The 18,313-nt window shown below is 40.5% G+C and overlaps 2 protein-coding genes and 1 long non-coding RNA gene across 9 annotated transcripts; 2 read left to right on the top strand and 1 right to left on the bottom strand.

The window, feature by feature from the left end:
• Nucleotides 1-1,743: 1,743 nt before the first annotated feature.
• utp6 (UTP6 small subunit processome component) lies at nt 1,744-8,356 on the bottom strand. Of its 4 annotated transcripts, none has more exons than XM_029161944.3 (20): nt 8,231-8,356; nt 8,039-8,140; nt 7,599-7,683; nt 7,473-7,514; nt 7,266-7,358; nt 6,810-6,857; nt 6,654-6,717; nt 6,446-6,564; nt 6,265-6,342; nt 6,083-6,164; nt 5,804-5,885; nt 5,531-5,709; nt 4,891-4,970; nt 4,662-4,739; nt 4,226-4,405; nt 3,282-3,362; nt 2,778-2,887; nt 2,630-2,696; nt 2,466-2,538; nt 1,744-2,227 (listed from the first exon to the last, which is right to left on the bottom strand). In XM_029161944.3, exons 2-20 carry the CDS (start codon nt 8,128-8,130, stop codon nt 2,073-2,075), a joined length of 1,788 nt encoding a protein of 595 aa, XP_029017777.1. In that variant the 5' UTR covers nt 8,131-8,140; nt 8,231-8,356; the 3' UTR covers nt 1,744-2,072. The 4 variants fall into 4 exon arrangements, with proteins under 4 accessions (XP_029017777.1, XP_029017786.1, XP_029017795.1 ...); XM_029161953.3 differs by having other exon boundaries at nt 8,039-8,143; nt 8,231-8,328; XM_029161962.3 differs by having other exon boundaries at nt 8,258-8,276.
• Nucleotides 2,139-7,453, top strand: LOC129604581 (uncharacterized). 2 transcript variants are annotated; one of them, XR_008695599.1, is made up of 4 exons: nt 4,275-4,416; nt 5,527-5,739; nt 6,098-6,173; nt 6,268-7,453. It is a non-coding gene; the product is annotated as an uncharacterized LOC129604581 (long non-coding RNA). The 2 variants fall into 2 exon arrangements; XR_008695598.1 differs by lacking the exons at nt 4,275-4,416; nt 5,527-5,739 and adding an exon at nt 2,139-2,258.
• Nucleotides 8,357-9,050: 694 nt separating the features above from the next.
• Nucleotides 9,051-17,964, top strand: suz12b (SUZ12 polycomb repressive complex 2 subunit b). 3 transcript variants are annotated; one of them, XM_029161920.2, is made up of 17 exons: nt 9,051-9,341; nt 9,591-9,735; nt 10,257-10,303; nt 10,383-10,447; nt 10,576-10,644; nt 10,758-10,807; nt 10,893-10,978; nt 11,059-11,290; nt 11,415-11,520; nt 11,609-11,714; nt 11,826-12,003; nt 13,847-13,932; nt 14,429-14,572; nt 14,821-14,978; nt 15,100-15,298; nt 15,883-15,962; nt 16,153-17,964. In XM_029161920.2, exons 1-17 carry the CDS (start codon nt 9,327-9,329, stop codon nt 16,463-16,465), a joined length of 2,079 nt encoding a protein of 692 aa, XP_029017753.1. In that variant the 5' UTR covers nt 9,051-9,326; the 3' UTR covers nt 16,466-17,964. The 3 variants fall into 3 exon arrangements, with proteins under 3 accessions (XP_029017753.1, XP_029017743.1, XP_029017763.1); XM_029161910.3 differs by having other exon boundaries at nt 13,844-13,932; XM_029161930.3 differs by lacking the exon at nt 9,051-9,341 and adding an exon at nt 10,086-10,164 and having other exon boundaries at nt 9,603-9,735; nt 13,844-13,932.
• Nucleotides 17,965-18,313: the final 349 nt, after the last annotated feature.

The raw sequence follows: 18,313 nt of genomic DNA, 5'->3' as shown, positions 1-18,313 counted from the left end.
TGTAACAAAAAAACAGACCCAAAATGTGTTGCTAAAGTTTTAAAAGAAAAATACACAATAGATTTGTTTCTTATTACAAGTAAGCATTATTATTAATGATGCATAAATGTTTCCAGGAAACATACATGGATGTGAGCTACAACTATACTGAGTTATGGATTAATACCTACTGTGACATTTTCAATTTGTAATTATGAACCGGAGCTTGTATGAAAATAAAATTAATAATAACCGTAATGATAATCATAAAAAATAAGTAATTTACTGGATGGATGCATAAACTGTGAAAAAATGAATCACAAACTATATTAATAATGAATGAAACGCGTGGCTGTGGCTGCGTATGTAGCGGCAGACTCGCTGCCCACACGTTGCTCCCTCATCACCGGGTCGCCTCCTCTCTGGCTCTGCAGCGCAGTGGGGCCGTTCGCCCGCTCCCGCCTGCAGACGATGGTCTCTCCCACTATGAAAGCGGTGGTGGATGCCGTATGGGCCGTGTGGAGCATCGGGGCCTCCATCTATGACTACATCCACACCAACGCCATGGAGGAGCGCATTCATGCCCTGGAGAACGTCATCACTGTTCACCAGTGTGTGATCGGGCTGCTGTCGGCCGGAGTCTTGGCTCTCTTCACCTACATCCTCTTCAAGAAGCTCTGAGGATGAGCGAACGGACAGGGACACAGTTGAAGGGGTTAAAGACGGACATGGGGGATTCTTACACGTTAGGTTGATGAATCATCCAACAGAGGAGACGGTCCCGGAGGGATGGGACCCAACACAAACATCCACATGCAGAATTAACCTCCTCCATAATAACTATGACTCTATAATGTTGGACTTTTAGCCTTTTTTGTCAATTTTACAATTTTGTGAGTGAGCAGCTCCTCGCAGGTTTTGCAGCCTAAGCTGTGTTGGCTAAAATATGATCCCGAGCACATTTCTATATTTCCTCAGGTTGGAAGTCTTGATATGACAAAAAAATACAATAAATAAACACAGAACAGAAACTATTAGGAAATGATGTCTAGCCAGTGTGAAGCAAGTAGCTCAATATATCAGTAAAACAATACATCAGCCCACCCTGTCTGCAACTCCTACACACTGGAGTGTGTGAGGACTAGTTCATTTACATAAAGAGAAGTTCAGCTGACAGCATCTGCAGCCTCACAGGCTTCGCTCCTTTCCTGATGGAATGGATAATGAAAATAGTTTACAATGAGATCTTTCGCCTTAAAGCACATTATTTTACTTGCTTGTTGTTTCTATAATTACAGTAGATCTTGAAGGTTGATGGGATGACTTCAGTGTTTCATTTAGGGAACGGTTAAAATTTTAATAGTGTTACATTAACCACTTCTCCTTTTTGTCTGGTACTAATGCATCTTATAGTTCCTACAGTGGTACAGGTCTGGACACATTATGTTACGGCGCTATTTTATATACGATTTCTCTGTTAACACTCAGAGCTTTACCATTTGGATTAAGTGTCCTTAAAATGTTCATGTATTTATGGACAGTTGTTTCAGCTGTTTATACTTGTGCTACTACAACAAATGCTTATTTGTTAAATTATGGTTTTGTCTTCAAAGTTTAACAGTTTTATTAAGAAAGGTGGAAATAAGAGTACTTCAAAAAACTTGAGTGTGTGAAATGAGTTGTATTGTGTATAATAAACAGAAAGGCAATGGTTTATTGGCGTACATCTGTTATGTCACTGCCACAGAAAACACAACAGTGATAGAAAGTAATGAAAGACTGTTTTATTCTCATTCATGAAAATAAAGACGGGCCTCACCTAAACTGGTCAATACAACACATTTCCAATCGGTCAGGTATCAAATACAAAGTTGTAAAACGACTCAGAAGCAGTTGTCTAAACACTGGTGGAACCACCGTGAAGGAATCAACGGCGCGGGTAAGAAACGCTTCCAGCGAAAGGCAGAAGCAGGAACGAACACCTGCTGGAAACTCCGCCGTTCCTTCAAACGACAAACGCTCTCAACAGCTGTTAAACACTGGTTGCTGACCCTGCAGGCTTTGATCCACGCTATCGGGCCCCGTGCGAACGCTTACAAGTGTCCAGTCTGAAGCAGCGTATATTTAGAGATGAACCTCTCCACGCTCTCCCCCTCCAGGAACTTCATGGCTCTCCAGTGGATCTTGCCGCAGTTTTCTGGCCGTCCGAGGGGCCCCAGCTCTTCCTGGATGTACTGCAGCCACAGATCTTCACAAACACAGAGTGGCGCGTCGTAAGGGTAATGTTTCTCCATGTCACACAATACGTTTTCCCACACAGGTCATTCAGCCTTTGTTCCATTCATGTTTTTCTATCTAGCTGAATACTGATAAAAAACATTTGGCATTGGAAGGTATTCATAGAATCTGTGCAGTGTTTCTGAAAGAAAAGATGCTTTCTTTATTTTCTCACTCTTTGTTCCTTTTATACGTTTAACCCCACTTACCGTCATCTGAAGTACCAAACTCCTGCAAGGCCCTCTCATAGTAGTCTCTCAGAGAGTTCATCTTTGGAGTCTCCTAGAAACACAGACAACCTTGTTATCACACCTGTGGATTGTGAGGATCCTTTTTGGCAGAATAAAAGACATAAAAAATAAAAGACACGCACGCGCTCCTTCTCGATCTCAATCATTCGGGTGAAGAAGGCCTTGGACAGGGGGCGGTCTTCCTCCAAGCTACAGTGCAGAGAAATGATGTGTTTATTTAGCACACACGTGCTTTAAATATATATAAATATAAAAGTGACTGGTTTTTACCTTGTAAAGGTCTTCCGGGCTTTCTTGTAGCCTCCGATGGAGTAGGACCAATCAAGGTAGCGCTCTTTCATCTCCATGGCAACAGCCGCTACTGCAGACAGCAGACCTCTCTGGGAACAAACAAGGGAACAAACTGTCTGCGAGGCAGCTTCATTTGAGGCCAAAACACTGTCCAGACATGAAGGACTATTAGGAACAGCAGCGTTTTTTCCCCCCAAACCTTTCATTTCCAAATCAATTTTCCGCAGGTAGACCTTGTACACATGGCAACAAAAATAAGCACAAACCTCAATTTGGAGTCTCAGGTCAAAGGTTTTAGAAATTTAAAATGAGACACTCCAGTTATGACAGCATAGCTCATTTTAAAGAACACTGAATACATTCTGTGAGCATAAGCATTTATAAGACATGCTGTGTGGAAAGTGCCGTGAAAGGACTTGAGTTTAGAAGAGATCACATCAGCGCTGACGTGGGTTCAAACTAATTGGTGGCAGATTCAACTACCTTGAAGACAGCTTCAGTTTCCTCAGGGGTCTGGTTGGTGATGCTCCACTGGACCTGCAGCTGCCAGAGGGGAAGACTCTCCTGTCGGGACAAGACGTGGAGGTCTTAGCTCACCATCGTCCATGCAGCTACACCTCGTATACACGCTTGCATTGCTAGTGTTAGGCCCGTTACCATCTTGCACAGCTACTAGTTTGTTTCTAATTAGCATCTTCCTGCTTCATGGGTGTGACACAGCATCAATTATACTTCCAGTGACTGTTCATCTATTTATACTTCCACATTCTACAGTTAAGAAACTTTGTGTTTTACATTTCAGCTACACTATTATGGTCCTATAACATAACAGTATGTTTATCTTGAGGCAGTGGCTTACATAATGAGTACTGTGTAGTAATCCTCCTCACAGCTACTTCCCAGAGCCAGAGTCTTGTGAAACCTCAGTACAACAATACCCAGCTATTCAGCTCATAAAGGCCTGTGGCTGAGTCTAAGCATGTGTTTTCATAGCTACAGTGTGAGGTGTCATATTGTGATGATCTGTACAAGCAGCAACACTGCTGCAATGTTAGAAGAGCACACAATAAAACCATTATTACCAGTTGTTATGTTGACTAATGGCTCCCCCAGTATCTATTAGGATAGAACAGTTAATAACTACATGAGTTGTTAATCTGCATGTCAGTATTATGTCTTTAGCTTTGCTCTCATATAGGAGGATGAGGAAGCCATCTGGAAAAAGTTAAAACGATGAAATGCAGACTAATTGGGCCAAAGAGATGACCCAGTTATGCGACAGCGCAGGAAACTGATGATGACGACGACGACAACAAGGCTGTGCGTGTGTCCATGCTCCAAAGAGAGTTGTCTGTTATATATAGGAAAAAAGTATGGAGTCGAGTCTGTGCATGTGTTTGTGTGTGTGTGTGTGTGTGTCTGTATACCTTGGGATTTACATGTGTGAGGGCGTCCTTGAATAACCTGCCCACATCTCCACTCCCCAGCTGCATTAGCGTCTGCAGACTCAGGCTCCACATGGACACTGATTGGCTGTAGCGCTGTGTGGCTGCCATGGCAACGCTGGCCGCTCCCTCAGCATCTCCGGCTGAGAGCAGGATCTGTAGCTGGCATCATGGTTCGTCGTTAACATACATCAACTGCTGTTGCTTATTTTATTGCATCTTAAAGGCACAACTATACTGACATTGTTTACTTTGGCCTAATAGGGTTTGCGCAGTCACTGGATTAACAAACAAATAGTTTGACAGCAATCGGGTGTGAAAATGTAGTCTTTATAAACCTTGTCCTAATCTTAAAGGACGCTGGCTTGTGCTGCTCTCATGAAACCAAACAACTACATCATTGTAGACATTATCTTACCCAGTTTTTATAATAGTTCTCCTTCAGCAGTGAGCAGTCATGAGCGCGTTGCAGCACTCTGAGCAACCTCTCCTGCCTCTGCCACAAAAAACACAAAACAACGTTAGATTCACCATCTAAGCAAACACCTCAAAATCACAGAAGCCGCTTTGAGCTCCCTTTTTTTTTATTTGCATCAAAAAAAAACAATGATACTGTTTCATTTCAGAATTCAAGATCATTCACTTACTTTTTCCGTCAGTTCCTGGACGTTGGTCCTTCTTTTCAGTCTTTCCAAGCAGAAAGCCACATAGCAGGTCCACATTGGCTCTACAGCACAAAGCAAGAGGGCACAGCAGTGCTGTTATTACTGGCACATCATGCTGACATGAAGCGAGTCACTACAGGACAACCTAACACGTTCAGATGCTTCAAAGGTTTTCCTGGATCTCTTGACATAATGTTGGCAGATCCAGATGATTTTCACAATAAGTTGTGACAGTAAATGCATTATGAACCAAGAGAAGGAACATTTTCCTATAAGTTATCATGTTAAATGATCCAGATGCAAAGCCAGCGTGGGCTCTGCGTATTTGATAAAAGTAGTTTAGTACTGCTACTAAACCACTAAGTCAAGAGTGTGAGATGAATGGGAGATGAATGAATCTAATTGGGTTAAATCATGATGACCCTGAAGCTTTTTCATTGTGTAATAAAAATCCTTCTCTATCTGGATAATGATAAAAGACCTTCTGTTTCAACAGTTTCATGCTTTTAAGAATTTAGGACAGTGTCCTGTAATAAGGTTTTATAACTAGACTTATAATCAAATTCCCAGTGGTCCAATTGTAAAGTTCTGGCATCTCTATTCCTCTGTTTGAGTTAGCTACCAGTGCTGAGGCTCTTGACGCCCTCCTCGTAGACCTGGCAGCAACGCTCTTCTCTTCGGCTAATGTCTGAGGCCCGGCCTTTTGCCGAATGCAGCTCCTCTCCAGCACCCGGACCTTCCAGCTGCCTTTTGGCCATGAAATCCCATGTCAAGCTCTCATCTGTGTAATTGCTGTTTAAGCTGTAAAGAAGCCAGTAGAAAGAGTAGAAGGTTTGTTCATGCTCACAGAGTATTAGACAGAGTAAATGGTTTTGTTGGTAATTGAGGCTCTTACTCTTGCAAGATGGACTCCTGCAGTTCTTTGGTGAAGTCAAAGATAGCTGCTATGTTCAAAAGTGAAATGACAAACTCTGCTTCTGTGGGGCAAAAACATCCATAACATGAGGGAAGACAATCAATCAATTATTGTTATTAATAATTATTATATACTATACAATAATCACAACAGAATCTGTGTCCCTAAATACAGTAACTTTGTGTATTAAAAAAATAAATATTAGGTTGCCAATAACTGAAATTGTAAAATATGTCAGTTTCAATCTGTGCATTGTACCTTTGATTTTTCCAGTGGCATCTTTGTAAACAAGCTCAGCCAGTTTACCTGCCAGGATCTCAGGAGAGAACTCATATTCACCCTAAAAAACGTAAATTACAATTACTGAATGTTTGTGCATGTTGACGTTTACATTTTCTCTTGTGTATATTTTATATATATATTTATATATTATTGCTCACCAGGTCCATCTCAGCATCCTCCAGCTCCTTCTTCTGCTTCTTCAGTTTTTCGCAATGCAGCAGCTCCATACGGAAGTACTAACACACACACGAACAAAGAATATACAATGGTCAGAAAATGTATCATATACTTAAACTGTACAAGACTGACTTGCTTTCTCATTCTGAAAAAAAAACTAACCTCCTGGTAGACTTTCTTGTCCTTTGGGTGGAACCTTAGAGCTCTGAGAAACAGGTGTCTGGCATTTTCAGAGGAATTCCTATCCTCAAGCTCACTCTTGGCAGCCATTATCCAGAGAGCTAACGTGTAAAAAACACACAACAACAACGGTAATTGTACCTGAACACCTGTTGATTATCAAGACTGGGAGCTCTAAAGGAGTTTGTACCTGGTTTGTCAGGGTGGATAGCAAGCATGGCTGAGAACACCTTACTGATCTGACCTTTGGTGCCCTGAGGAGTGAAACGCACCATTATTAAAATGAGAAGAGATTGTTTCTAACACAAACTGAAGACTAAAAGAAACTCATGAGATTTTTACGTACCCATTTCTTACAGAAGGCAACATGTGAGAGCCAAAGCTGCACATCGTCCTGTGGTAAACAAATATATGTGGTTTCTTTATGCTTTCATCCTTAAAGTCAGATTAAAGAAACTACAAACTGTGAATATTCTCTAAAACTGTTTCGACGCGTACTTTCAAGTCAAAATTACAGGATCGATTTGTGATTAGAATGCATAGTTGGTCACATTTTATGCTAGTAATAATCTGGCATGTAAAAACATATTTTAATTAAAAAAACATTTTACTTTTGATAAAGGCTAGAAAGATGTTTTTATTTTAATTTGACTTTCAGTGAATATTTTAAATATGATGTATGATTAAAATGCTGATGAATTAAGGTAAGGTTTCCTGACAGGAGAGTCTTCCCCTCCACCTCTATGATACAATGCTTTAACTAAACGAATAACTATTACACACACTGCATGCTGAACAGTACCTTCCACTTCTTGGTTGCTCGTTTGAAGATACTATTTATTCTGTGGATGATGGGGTATTCAATCTCTTCTCTCTTGAAATGGTAGTTTATGTGCTGCAATTTAAATGATATACAGTGAAATGAAAAAGTATCCATTCAATTAAACTGTTATTTTTTTGTCCAAATCCAAAATAAATGTTAATGCATCATCTGTCGTTCATAACTTACTATTCTTCTCTTCTTGATCAACTCTAACACGTTGATTTCATACTGCAATAACATAAAGATTCAGAATTAGGTGTTTTTACCTTCATATTTAACCCTTATTAGAAACAATTACAACAGCTTCCATACCTGAATGTATGCGATAAAGTCCTCTTTTTTGACAATCAACCTGTGAAGCTTGTATTCCAGAGCTGTTGCTTTCTTAATTATAGATCTACAATAATAAAAATATATATATACTTCATTACACAGATCCCAAGGCAGAGATGACAACATCCAATTGACAGGTATGAAATGGGAGCACAAAACTGTATTTAAAGCACAGGTTCATATGATCCCTGGTCTGTCTGGTAAAATGCATTTGCGTACTGATGGAGGTTTCGAGTATAATTCGGAGCTTGCACTTCTAAACTGTTTAGTGTGTTGTCTGACGAATCTTCATATTTCTGTCAAAAGCTGCCACACAAGTCCAACAAGTAAACATTTTTCAGGTGGATGGATGTTCTTGCGACAGTAAATAAGACGCCTAGTATGTGGTGCTTTATTATAAAAGGACGAAATTGCCTTACTTGACTTCTTTCCTGGTGAACAGTCCTACTCTTTCCAGCTGTTCCAGCTCAGGGATTCTCTCCTCAATCCGGTACTGAACGACCTCCGCCATGTTGTCGACGCTGCTGAGATGGGCCTTTGTTATTTACTAATGATGGTAATAATAATAATGTAACTAACATAAGCGTTAAATTAAAACGCCGCAAAATTACAAGCCGTATGCCGATTTTCTCCCATACACATGTGTGGAAGTTGTGCTTCACCGTTGTTCCGGTTCCGTCTGCAAATAGCTCCGTCAGGAAACACGAAACAAATGTGACCGAGTAAAGTTTTACTTCTAGTCGACTAAATTTTGCATTAATTCTGTTAAATCACGTTACACTTTTGTAGCCATTCATCAAATGGACATTTTTTTAAAACTCCTAATAAAGAAACTGAAATTAGAAAATGTTGAAAATAATATTCAGATGCTGAAATATATTTCTAAAAAGGGGATGTCTATGCTTAATGGCGTTATTCTGCAAAGTTTATTTTCCATACGAAATCATAAAATTTATCGTAACATTAAAACTACTTTCCTTTGCAAAATAACATTGTATGGAAAAAAAATAATATTGCCAAAAAATTGAACTGTTTGGGGATATTTAGTGTTTTAGTGCACCATTAATATATTAACACTTGGTACTTAAATAGCAATCTTAAATATACGAGATTATAGCTGGACATCACTTTTCGCCGGACAGACGACAACGTTTAATGAAAGAAACACGTTTGAAGAACTTGTTTAATTTGCGTTTAGCTGATTGTTCAAAAAAATAGCACTTTCGTAGCACGAGGTTGTCTGGAAGATGCCCCCAGCCTCTGAGCAGACTGTTCTGTGCCTTAGACGGTGGTTCTAAATGTGTGATGATGTTTGTGTGATAAAAACTGATCAAGACGATTTCCCGCAAAATCGCAGAAAGCGAGAGCGGGTTGTGTGTCGCCTCCGGATGTCAACGGCCAATCACAGCGCGGGATTATTTTAGCGCGTCTCCCATTGGCTGAGAACGGACTAAGGCTCTGTTGTTCAGTACGAATTGAAGGAAACCTCACCGACAAATGTTAGCGATAGATCACCAGTGATTAAATTAATTATTATCAAGTCGTGTCGGATATTAAACAATATTTGTGGCAATTGAATGCGGTGGAAATCTCAGTCGTACGGAGGATTGTTATTAGTCAACTATGCTAGCAGTGCTAGCTTACTAGCCGGGTTTCTGCTGTTGAGTCTGCCAGGCTTGCGCTAGGGGCAGAGAGGACAACAAATTAATGCCATCAGCAAGGGTTGGTTTCTTTTGTTAAAATTCGTTTTTAACAGATATCGATCTTGCATGTTTAGACATTTCTTGGAACAAAAGAATCCATATACTATGAAGTAGTTACCACGTAGCTAACACGTTAGCATTTTAGCTGAGCTAACTATCGCGAATGCTAACGCTAGTGTTTGCCTACTGGCTAAGCTAACTTGTTGTACTGGCAAAATTTGATCTGTACTGCTTTATATGTTAACACGTGCTGTTGTCTGACTCGCAGAACTCAGGTCATATTATGAGTGGGGCGAGTTGCAAAGCTAACGGAGCTGTATACCCTGCCTCATCAGCAATGATGAACTCCGTGAAGAAGCCGAAGATGGAGCAGATTCAGGCCGACCATGAGCTGTTCCTACAGGCCTTTGAAAGTAAGACTTCACCGCTTGTTAGTCCGTGAAGCAAATTTTATACTCTATAGTAAGAGTCAACTCGACAGTAACTTCCCCTCTGCTTTTAACAATACGATTGCAACGACCCTCTTTTACTAATCCAGTTGTTTTAATTTTCTGGTTCTATTTGACAGGCCGCGGGATTAACTGGTAGTTCAAAAGGCAGAGTTTGATTATAACGTTTGCCATAAATACATTTAGGGAGCAATAGTCAGCAATGAATCTGTAAAACATCCTGTTTGTTAGAGTGTCTTTAGCTGATGGGGTGAAGCCACCACCTGTTACCATGTGTCGGCATGTGTTAGTAATCACCTGGCTTACTTTCCCAGATGACACACAGACGTTGAAACACAGCAGACTGAAGGCGTTCTAGTCTCATAAAGCAACAAAACCTTTTATATACTAACAGTCAGTTTCTAAGCTTATTTTCCAGATTTTGATGTTTTTTACCTGTCAGTTTCTGAATTAGAGATTGTTTTTTTTTCTTCTTCTTTTTCCAGAACCCACTCAGATATACAGGTTTCTCCGCACAAGGAACTTGATTGCAGTAAGTTTGAAAACTCAACAGACTGCTTATCTGTTGCTGTTCTTGAAATTAAAAATTAATTTGTTGTCATTGTTTTTAGCCCATATTTTTGCACAGGACACTCACATTCATGTCTCACAGAAACAGCCGATCAAACGCCAAAAGGTAAGTTTTTATTTTTAATAAACAAACAGAAAGCACTTTCACAGCTGATGCGTTTTGTATTTTATATTCTTTTATTTGGTGTAAATAGTTTGAATTGTAAAATTTACATTTTGTATCCTTACTCCTAGGAAAGCTTTTAAGGTGGATAGTATGTTGCAGACGGTGGAGAAGATGAAGGGAGAGCTGGATTCTCCAAGGTAACATAGCTCTACAAGTGTCATGTTATAAACTAAAGGGATATCAGCATAATTTCTGACTCTAAACTATACAACAGTTAATGACTGGTGAATCTTGATTTTTCTTTTTTTAGCTTGTCGTCACATCTACAGTTAACCTTTACTGGGTTCTTCCATAAGGATGGTAAGCAGACTCTAGTATGTTTAAGGAACATCTTACATTCGTGACAGACTGGTAGACTAACATGTGTTTTGTTGTTGTCTCATAGAAAAGCCATCTCAGAATTCAGAAAATGAACAAAATTCTGTGTCCTTAGAGGTGCTACTTGTCAAAGTCTGCCATAAAAAACGCAAGGTAAGTAGAAAAGTCCTACCACAGATCACTTTCTGATAGATTCTTCAATTGTGATAATTTTTGGCGTTTGTTCTTTTCAGGATGTCAGCTGCCCGATAAAGCAAGTGCCTACAGGTAAAAAGCAGGTGCCTTTGAATCCTGACAGTAACCAAACCAAGCCTGGCTCCTGCCCGTCCTTACTGGTCTCCAGCAATGAATTTGAGCCCAGCAACAGCCACATGGTGAAGTCCTATTCGCTCCTCTTCAGGGTGTCACGCACAGGGAGGAGGGAAACCAATGGTCTTGTCAATGGGGAGGCCAATGAGAACATTGGTAAGAAATTCAGCCTTTGTGGAAGTTCATTATAATTGCTAAAATTGTTTATGGACGCACCATCACCACAATGTTGGATATAACTGAAGTATTCTTTTTTTTTCTTGTGTGTGTGTATATAAAGATGTTACAGATACTCCCAGTAGAAAGAAGAGGAGCTCATCTCATAGAGATGAAGGAGAGACCACAGAGATATATGTTGCACAAATGACAGTCTTTGATAAAAATAGGTAAGGTTTCGTGATTAAAGTTAAGACTCATTGATTTCTGCTGTTGCCTTTACCCTCTAAGTCACTGGCTTGTGTCTGTCCTTTGCAGGAGATTGCAGCTGCTGGATGGGGAGTATGAGGTGTCCATGCAAGGCATGGAGGACAGTCCTCTGAGCAAGAAGCGAGCCACATGGGAAACGATTCTTGATGGAAGGGTAGGAGAAGTTTAGATCACGGGTTGTTCATTATGAGTTAAATGCGTTGTCTTACTTGGCTTGTTACACTAGTTTTCCTCGTCATGCCATGACTCCGTAACTGTCCCACAGAGACTGCCACCATTTGAGACATTCTCTCAGGGACCCACACTTCAGTTCACACTGCGCTGGACAGGTGATGCGAGTGGAAAGTCAACTGCCCCAGTGGCCAAACCTCTTGCTACACGCAACTCAGACAGCTCCAGCCCGATGGAGACCAGGACCAGCAACCACAGAGCTGCCCTAATGAGTAAGTAAAGAAAGCGCCCACTAGGTACCTTGGACCTTTTTGTAATGACAAATTTGACAAACTATTTCATAATATCTTGTGTTACGTCATGTATTACAAGCAGGACACAGACGATAAGGGATGGCGGGAAGGGGGCGGACTAATGGTTTATTGTCCCCACCTTTTAATGAAATGGACTTTACTTCAGGACACACTCTGTGCAAAACTAAATGGTTTGGGATTTTCACCCACTGATATTTGTGTGGGATGTTCTATTTGTAACTGAATCTGACAAAACACGTGAGTCATAGCTGTTGAGTCCCTTTCACACTACAAATGTGCAGATAAATTGTCTGTGCTATACTTCTCTACTTTAATTTACTTTACTGTGTTCTCTCATTGACTACTTTGTAAAAACCATAATGAAAATCCTATAAGCCAAGTTTATTATGTACGGTCATGTGAAAAAAAAACAAGACACCCAAAGAAAGCCTGTGCACATAATTACTAAATTGTTACTTCACATTCTGAATTAGGCTTGCCTTATTAGACATTTAGTTTGGTGTGCTCCTGACTGTTGAAGTGAGAATGAGCACCATCGTGAAAGCAAAAGAGCTGAGGAGGCCTTCAGAAAAAACATTGTACCATCCTATGAGTCTGGGTCTGGTCGCCCCAGCAAGTTTACTCCAAGAGCAGACTGCAAAATGCTGAAAGAGGTGTCCAAAACCCTAAAACGTCGTCCAGGGAACTACACCAGGCACTGGCTCCTGTGTGGTGAGCAAGGAGGAAACCCTTGCTTTTTAAGAAAAACATCAAGGTCAGATTGACATTTGCCAGAGGGCATGTGAACAATGACCAGTACTTCTGAAATAATGTTCTTTGGACAGATGAGTCAAAAATCGACTTATATGGACACCAGAGTAGACGACATGTTTGGCGTAAACCAAAGACAGCATTCCAGGAAAAGAACTTGATGCCAACTGTGAAGCATGGGGGTGGAAGTGTCATGGCTTGGGGCTGCTTTGCTGCAGCAGGGCCTGGTCAGCTCACCATCATAGAATCCACCATGAATTCTATTGTGCATCAGAATCTGCTTGAAGAAAATATGAGACCATCTGTTAGGAAATAACCATGCAACATGACGATGACCCAAAACAAACCAGTAAAGCAAAGTCAAAGTCCAGATCTGAATCCTACCAAGATGTTGCGGGGTGACTTGAAAAGGGCCGTACATGCAAGAATCCCCTCAAATATCTCGCAGCTGACAAAATACTGCATTAAGGAGAGGGGTAAGATTTCCTCAGACCGGTGTCAGAGACTGGTAGGTGGCTACAAAAGGCGCCTCACTGCAGTTATATCAGGCAAAGGAGGTAACACTAGCTATTAGGAGCTAGGGTGTCCTAACTTTTCCTCAGTAGGAATAGGCAGTTTTGTAAAATGTCATTTACAGAAAACCTTAAAAGGGCCATTCTTCAGTTTTAATTTAGTTACATTACTTTAATCTCTCTATTGTTAAAATTTAGGTAAAATAAACATATTAAAAATGTGACAAAAAACACATGCTTTCAAAGGGTGCCCTAATTTTTTCACATGACTGTAATTAGCCGTTACCTAACACTTTGTAATATGAAACTGCTTGTTTAACAGAAGTGTACAGGTTATAACCTTTTTATGAAGAGATTTATATAATAATACATATATTTAAAACATGTATCATGATCTGCAGCGGGTTTGAGCCAAACATCAGACTTCATATCTTGATGTCATTGTGATTTTCACAAATGGATTTATAACCTATGGAATCAACAGGTTTTTACATGGCAACTTCTCAGCAGGTAACCTCTCCATCTGTTCTCGTCAGCAGTGAAAGAGTCGGTCAGCACAGACATTCAAACGAGGAAAGAGCAGGTCCCATGTGAGCCGCGGCAGAAGCTACGCATATTTTATCAGGTACACCACACAGACGTTAAGAGTACATACGACCTACTGACCTGAGCCTGGTTGGCATCAAAATGTCTGGTTTGCCTTTAGTAAAAGGTCCGAGTGCATAGGTTGTGCCAGAGACAGTTTATCAAGCTCATTGTTCATCTACCGAAACAAACAAAAGGCATACCTGAGCATTGACACAGACTTAGTGTGTGCATGTAGATATATGTTTCTGAGTAACTTTTATGACTGGAACCAGTTTGAACGTGTTCTTGTTCCCAAAGTTGCAGTTGATCAGCTCTCAGATCTCACCTTTCATTCAGTGTCGTCCGCTAGTACAAAAATTTGCATACCAGGTAATGTTAAGAAAACAGTAGCCTGCAACAGTTTACGGTAGCAATTTTGTGCTGGTACATGTAACTGTGACATGGACCGTACAGGAATCACCTATCTACGTTTACTGCAGGTTGATCGTCTTAGTTTTACCCCGTAGTAACTAGTGTCACATGTCCTCACTCAGTTCCTGTACAACAACAACACGCGGCAGCAGACGGAGGCCAGAGATGACCTCCACTGTCCTTGGTGCACCCTGAACTGCAGCAAACTCTACAGCCTACTCAAACACCTCAAACTCTCCCACTCCCGCTTCATTTTCAACTATGTGGTAAGTGACTCTCCTTGTTTTTACAAGCTTTAGCACTAAATGGGCTCTATCGTTCCTAGTGAGAAAAACTCACATCAATTAGATATGCTTCAGCTCTGACTGACTGGAGGAGCAGGTTTATAAACCCTATTAGCATTCAAATGGTCAATTTGGTCCAATTACAAATCTGTTCATTCTTTACTGCATATACTACATCACTCTGTTTGTGTTTGGATGTTTTGATGTCCACTAATCTGTTAAATCTACAGCCTCACCCCAAAGGAGCAAGGATAGACGTGTCCATCAATGAGTGCTATGACGGTTCATACGTTGGCAACCCTCAGGATATTCATAGTCAGCCAGGCTTCGCTTTCAGCCGCAATGGCCCAGTAAAGAGGACTGCAGTCACTCGCATACTAGTTTGCAGGTAAAGGGTTATTTGTTTTTTTTTTAAACTTGACCTTGCTCAGCCTAAGATGGGTGATAACTTTAAGTTCCACCATACATATGGTGTTTAAAGGATTTATTCATTCCACTCACTTCATTAGGCCCAAGAGGACAAAACCAAGCTTGTCAGAGTTCCTAGAGTCTGAGGATGGGGAGTTGGAGCAACAGAGGACCTACGTCAGTGGACACAACCGCCTCTACTTCCACAGCGACAGCTGCATGCCCCTGCGGCCCCAGGAAATGGATGTGGACAGTGAGGACGAGCGGGATCCAGAGTGGCTCAGAGAGAAGACTGCCACGGTGAGAAGGCGTCACTGGGTCACTTTATATCTGACTTTGCTGTAAATTAAGAGAGCTCTCTCAGAGCTTGGGAAAACACCAATAAATAGTCAACAGAGGGGGAGTTTTTCCACACTATTCCCATTTGATGAGGGGGAACATTAAATGTAGGGAACCATACCAGGAATGGGTAGAAACAGAAACTGTGGAAATAGTTGTGTAGAAGTGAGTTTTTCCTGAAATGTCCGGAGAATTTTAATAGGAGAAAAACACACACAGAGGCAATACTGATTATGGTGCGTTACCCTGGCAACAAGAAGTCCAACTATTTGGGATGACCCTGTATGCTATAAATAACTTAAAGGTGCTAAGAGCATAAAGTGCTGCCAACACTTCTTCAGCTGACTCTTAACCAAGCACAACTTTTGATCGACTCAGTATTGATTACCTGAACTTGCCAGTTCAGGTCTCCATTTCTCCTAAGACAACTTTATTAAAAATCCATATTTGTTCAGAACAGTGTATGTACACGATCTGCTTTACTGTCATGGAACAAGTGTATTGCCTGAAGACCTAATCTGTTTGTTTGTTTTGTTTACCTACAGCAACTTGATGAGTTCACAGATGTCAATGAGGGAGAGAAGGAGGTGATGAAGCTGTGGAACCTGCATGTCATGAAGCATGGGTAGGTTCAGTGGTGTATGTTCATATTAATGTTATTGGAGTTTTGGCTCCAAATGTGGTTATTTCATGTTCATTTTAGTTTAAAACTGAGTTGCTTCATGTCGTAGTGTTTTAAGGTTGTCATTTGTGTGAACGGTTACCATGTTTACATGTGTGTTAGATTTGAGCTTTGCTGTTCTGTGTCACTGCAGCTTTATAGCAGACAACCAGATGAATCAAGCCATCATGCTTTTTGTGGAGAACTGTGGTGCTCACATCATCCGCCGCAACCTCTGTCGCAACTTCCTCCTGCATTTAGTCAGCATGCACGACTTCAATTTGGTAAACACGACTACTATCGACCGAGCCATGGCCCGCCTGCGGCAGATCCGGGAGGAGCTGCCGGACACTGAGGTGGAGCAGCAGGACCAGATTCTGGTACCAGCAGGGGCCTGCAACGGCAACGTCGTCTGCTCCAGTGGAGGAAAGCAAGGCAAGAGGACAAAAAGCGCACTGACAGACTGATGCAAAATAGATGAAAGGAACAGAGATCGTCGCATTTTCTTTCTTTACTTTTTGTTTTCTTCTTTGTAAATGAACAGACCCTGTGGTGCTTAGATAGACAAAGTTTCAGTGGATAATCTGACCCGAAGCAGACCAGGATATAGGGTGAATACATTTTTGGAACTTGAGAAATGAACCAAATAAGAACAACATAGAATTTACCCCCCCCCCCTCCCCAAGAATGTGGGGACTGGATGATACACATTAAACCTACATTATATACATTTTGTAGGAGCCACTAAAGTATCTGGATAAGAGTGAACAAACAGGATGTGGCATGATTTCTTTTGGTTTGTCCATGTTAGAGGAAACTAACTACAGTTAAAACTGTAGTGGTAACATTGTCACTTTTGATTGTACACATATATACCTTGTTAAAAACACACTTTGAGTTTGTGTTAAAAAATCTGAACTATAATTTTTTTATTATTATTATTTATGCCACACCAAGACCTTAGTGCAGCTTCTCCACTGTCCTCAGTGGAGAAATGTTTCTGGCTTGTTTCTATTTCACTGTTGTGAAGACATTTAGGTTGAAGGTTCTTACAGGTAAAGCAAAATCTAAACTTTGCATCAATGCAAAGAAAATGTTAATATTTTTAATAAGCTTGTTTAGGGCCCCCAGAAGAATTATGGGTTTGCTAATCTGGTGCCATGACAGTAGTGTTGCAACTCTAATGTAAGTTTGCATCCTGGACAGCAGAATAAATTCAGACTTTGGGTTCAGGCTGTAACTCCTACTTTATTGCCCCTGCGCCTTTTGGCCTTTATTGATCTTAACTCAAGGAAAGCCAGGGAAAATAAATTATATTTTCTGAAATAACCAGCAGCACATCGCATCATCCCATGTATGATGTAGATTACACTGCATCAAAGCTATTAAGGTCAAGTAAGTCGGCCACGTATAGTTTATTTTCACACTGAGGTTGTTTTTTTATTAACATGGTTTCATTAGCTGATTGACAGACATGAGTATGTGTGTAACTGCATCAAATGTCAGACTTGTTGCAGTAATTAACACATTGAAGATCTTCTCTCAGAGCAATATGCTGTTTATTGGATGGTTGTTTTTCAGATCCAAATCAGTCGTCTGTTCTTTTAGGTGCAATTTATGCCAAAGGGGAGTTTTTCTTTCATCTGTCTTAGTTCTGTACATTTTTAGCATCTTTCGTTTGTTCATTCCACAATAACTTTTTGAAACTCAGTAGTGGTGTTTTTGTAGTATTCACATGAAGGTCACCTTCACATTCATAATGTTATCAGACTTCCCTTGTGTATAACCAGATTAACAATATATTTTTCTCCCTCCATTATTGCTGGAGGGCGTCTGTGTTCATCTGGAAAAGGGAGACTTTCGTCATCATTATTGTCAAGACATGCTGTTAAAATTCTGAACTGTACATTATGGCTAAGGCGGTTTTTATATTTAAAGAAATAAAATACATTTGACCCTATCAAATGAGTTTTGAACATTAACTTTCTCCATTGTGATCTCCTATATAATATTAATAATGGAAATTCCATTTCTTTCTCCACCTTTGGACCAAACATTTACAACTACAGCCTCTCCATCACCAGTGAGTGTTTTCAGACTGATCGACCCACTTTCTAATCGGAAAAACAAACTGGTTTGGCCTTGCAGCCTTTCCCACCTAAACAGCACCTAAGAGTCGTTGCTGTTTATCTATTCTGAACAAGCAAATAATAATAATAACGCTGTGGCCATGGTCTTATCTCAATCATTGCAGCAACTCAAACATTTAATGGACAGATCTAGTTCATCTATCGGAAAAATAAGATAACGGACCA

This window comes from Betta splendens, chromosome 1 (genome assembly GCF_900634795.4).
Source record: "Betta splendens chromosome 1, fBetSpl5.4, whole genome shotgun sequence".
Classification (NCBI taxonomy): domain Eukaryota; kingdom Metazoa; phylum Chordata; class Actinopteri; order Anabantiformes; family Osphronemidae; genus Betta; species Betta splendens.
Note: the sequence above shows the minus strand (reverse complement) of the source record. Positions and strands in the feature narration are given on the sequence as shown.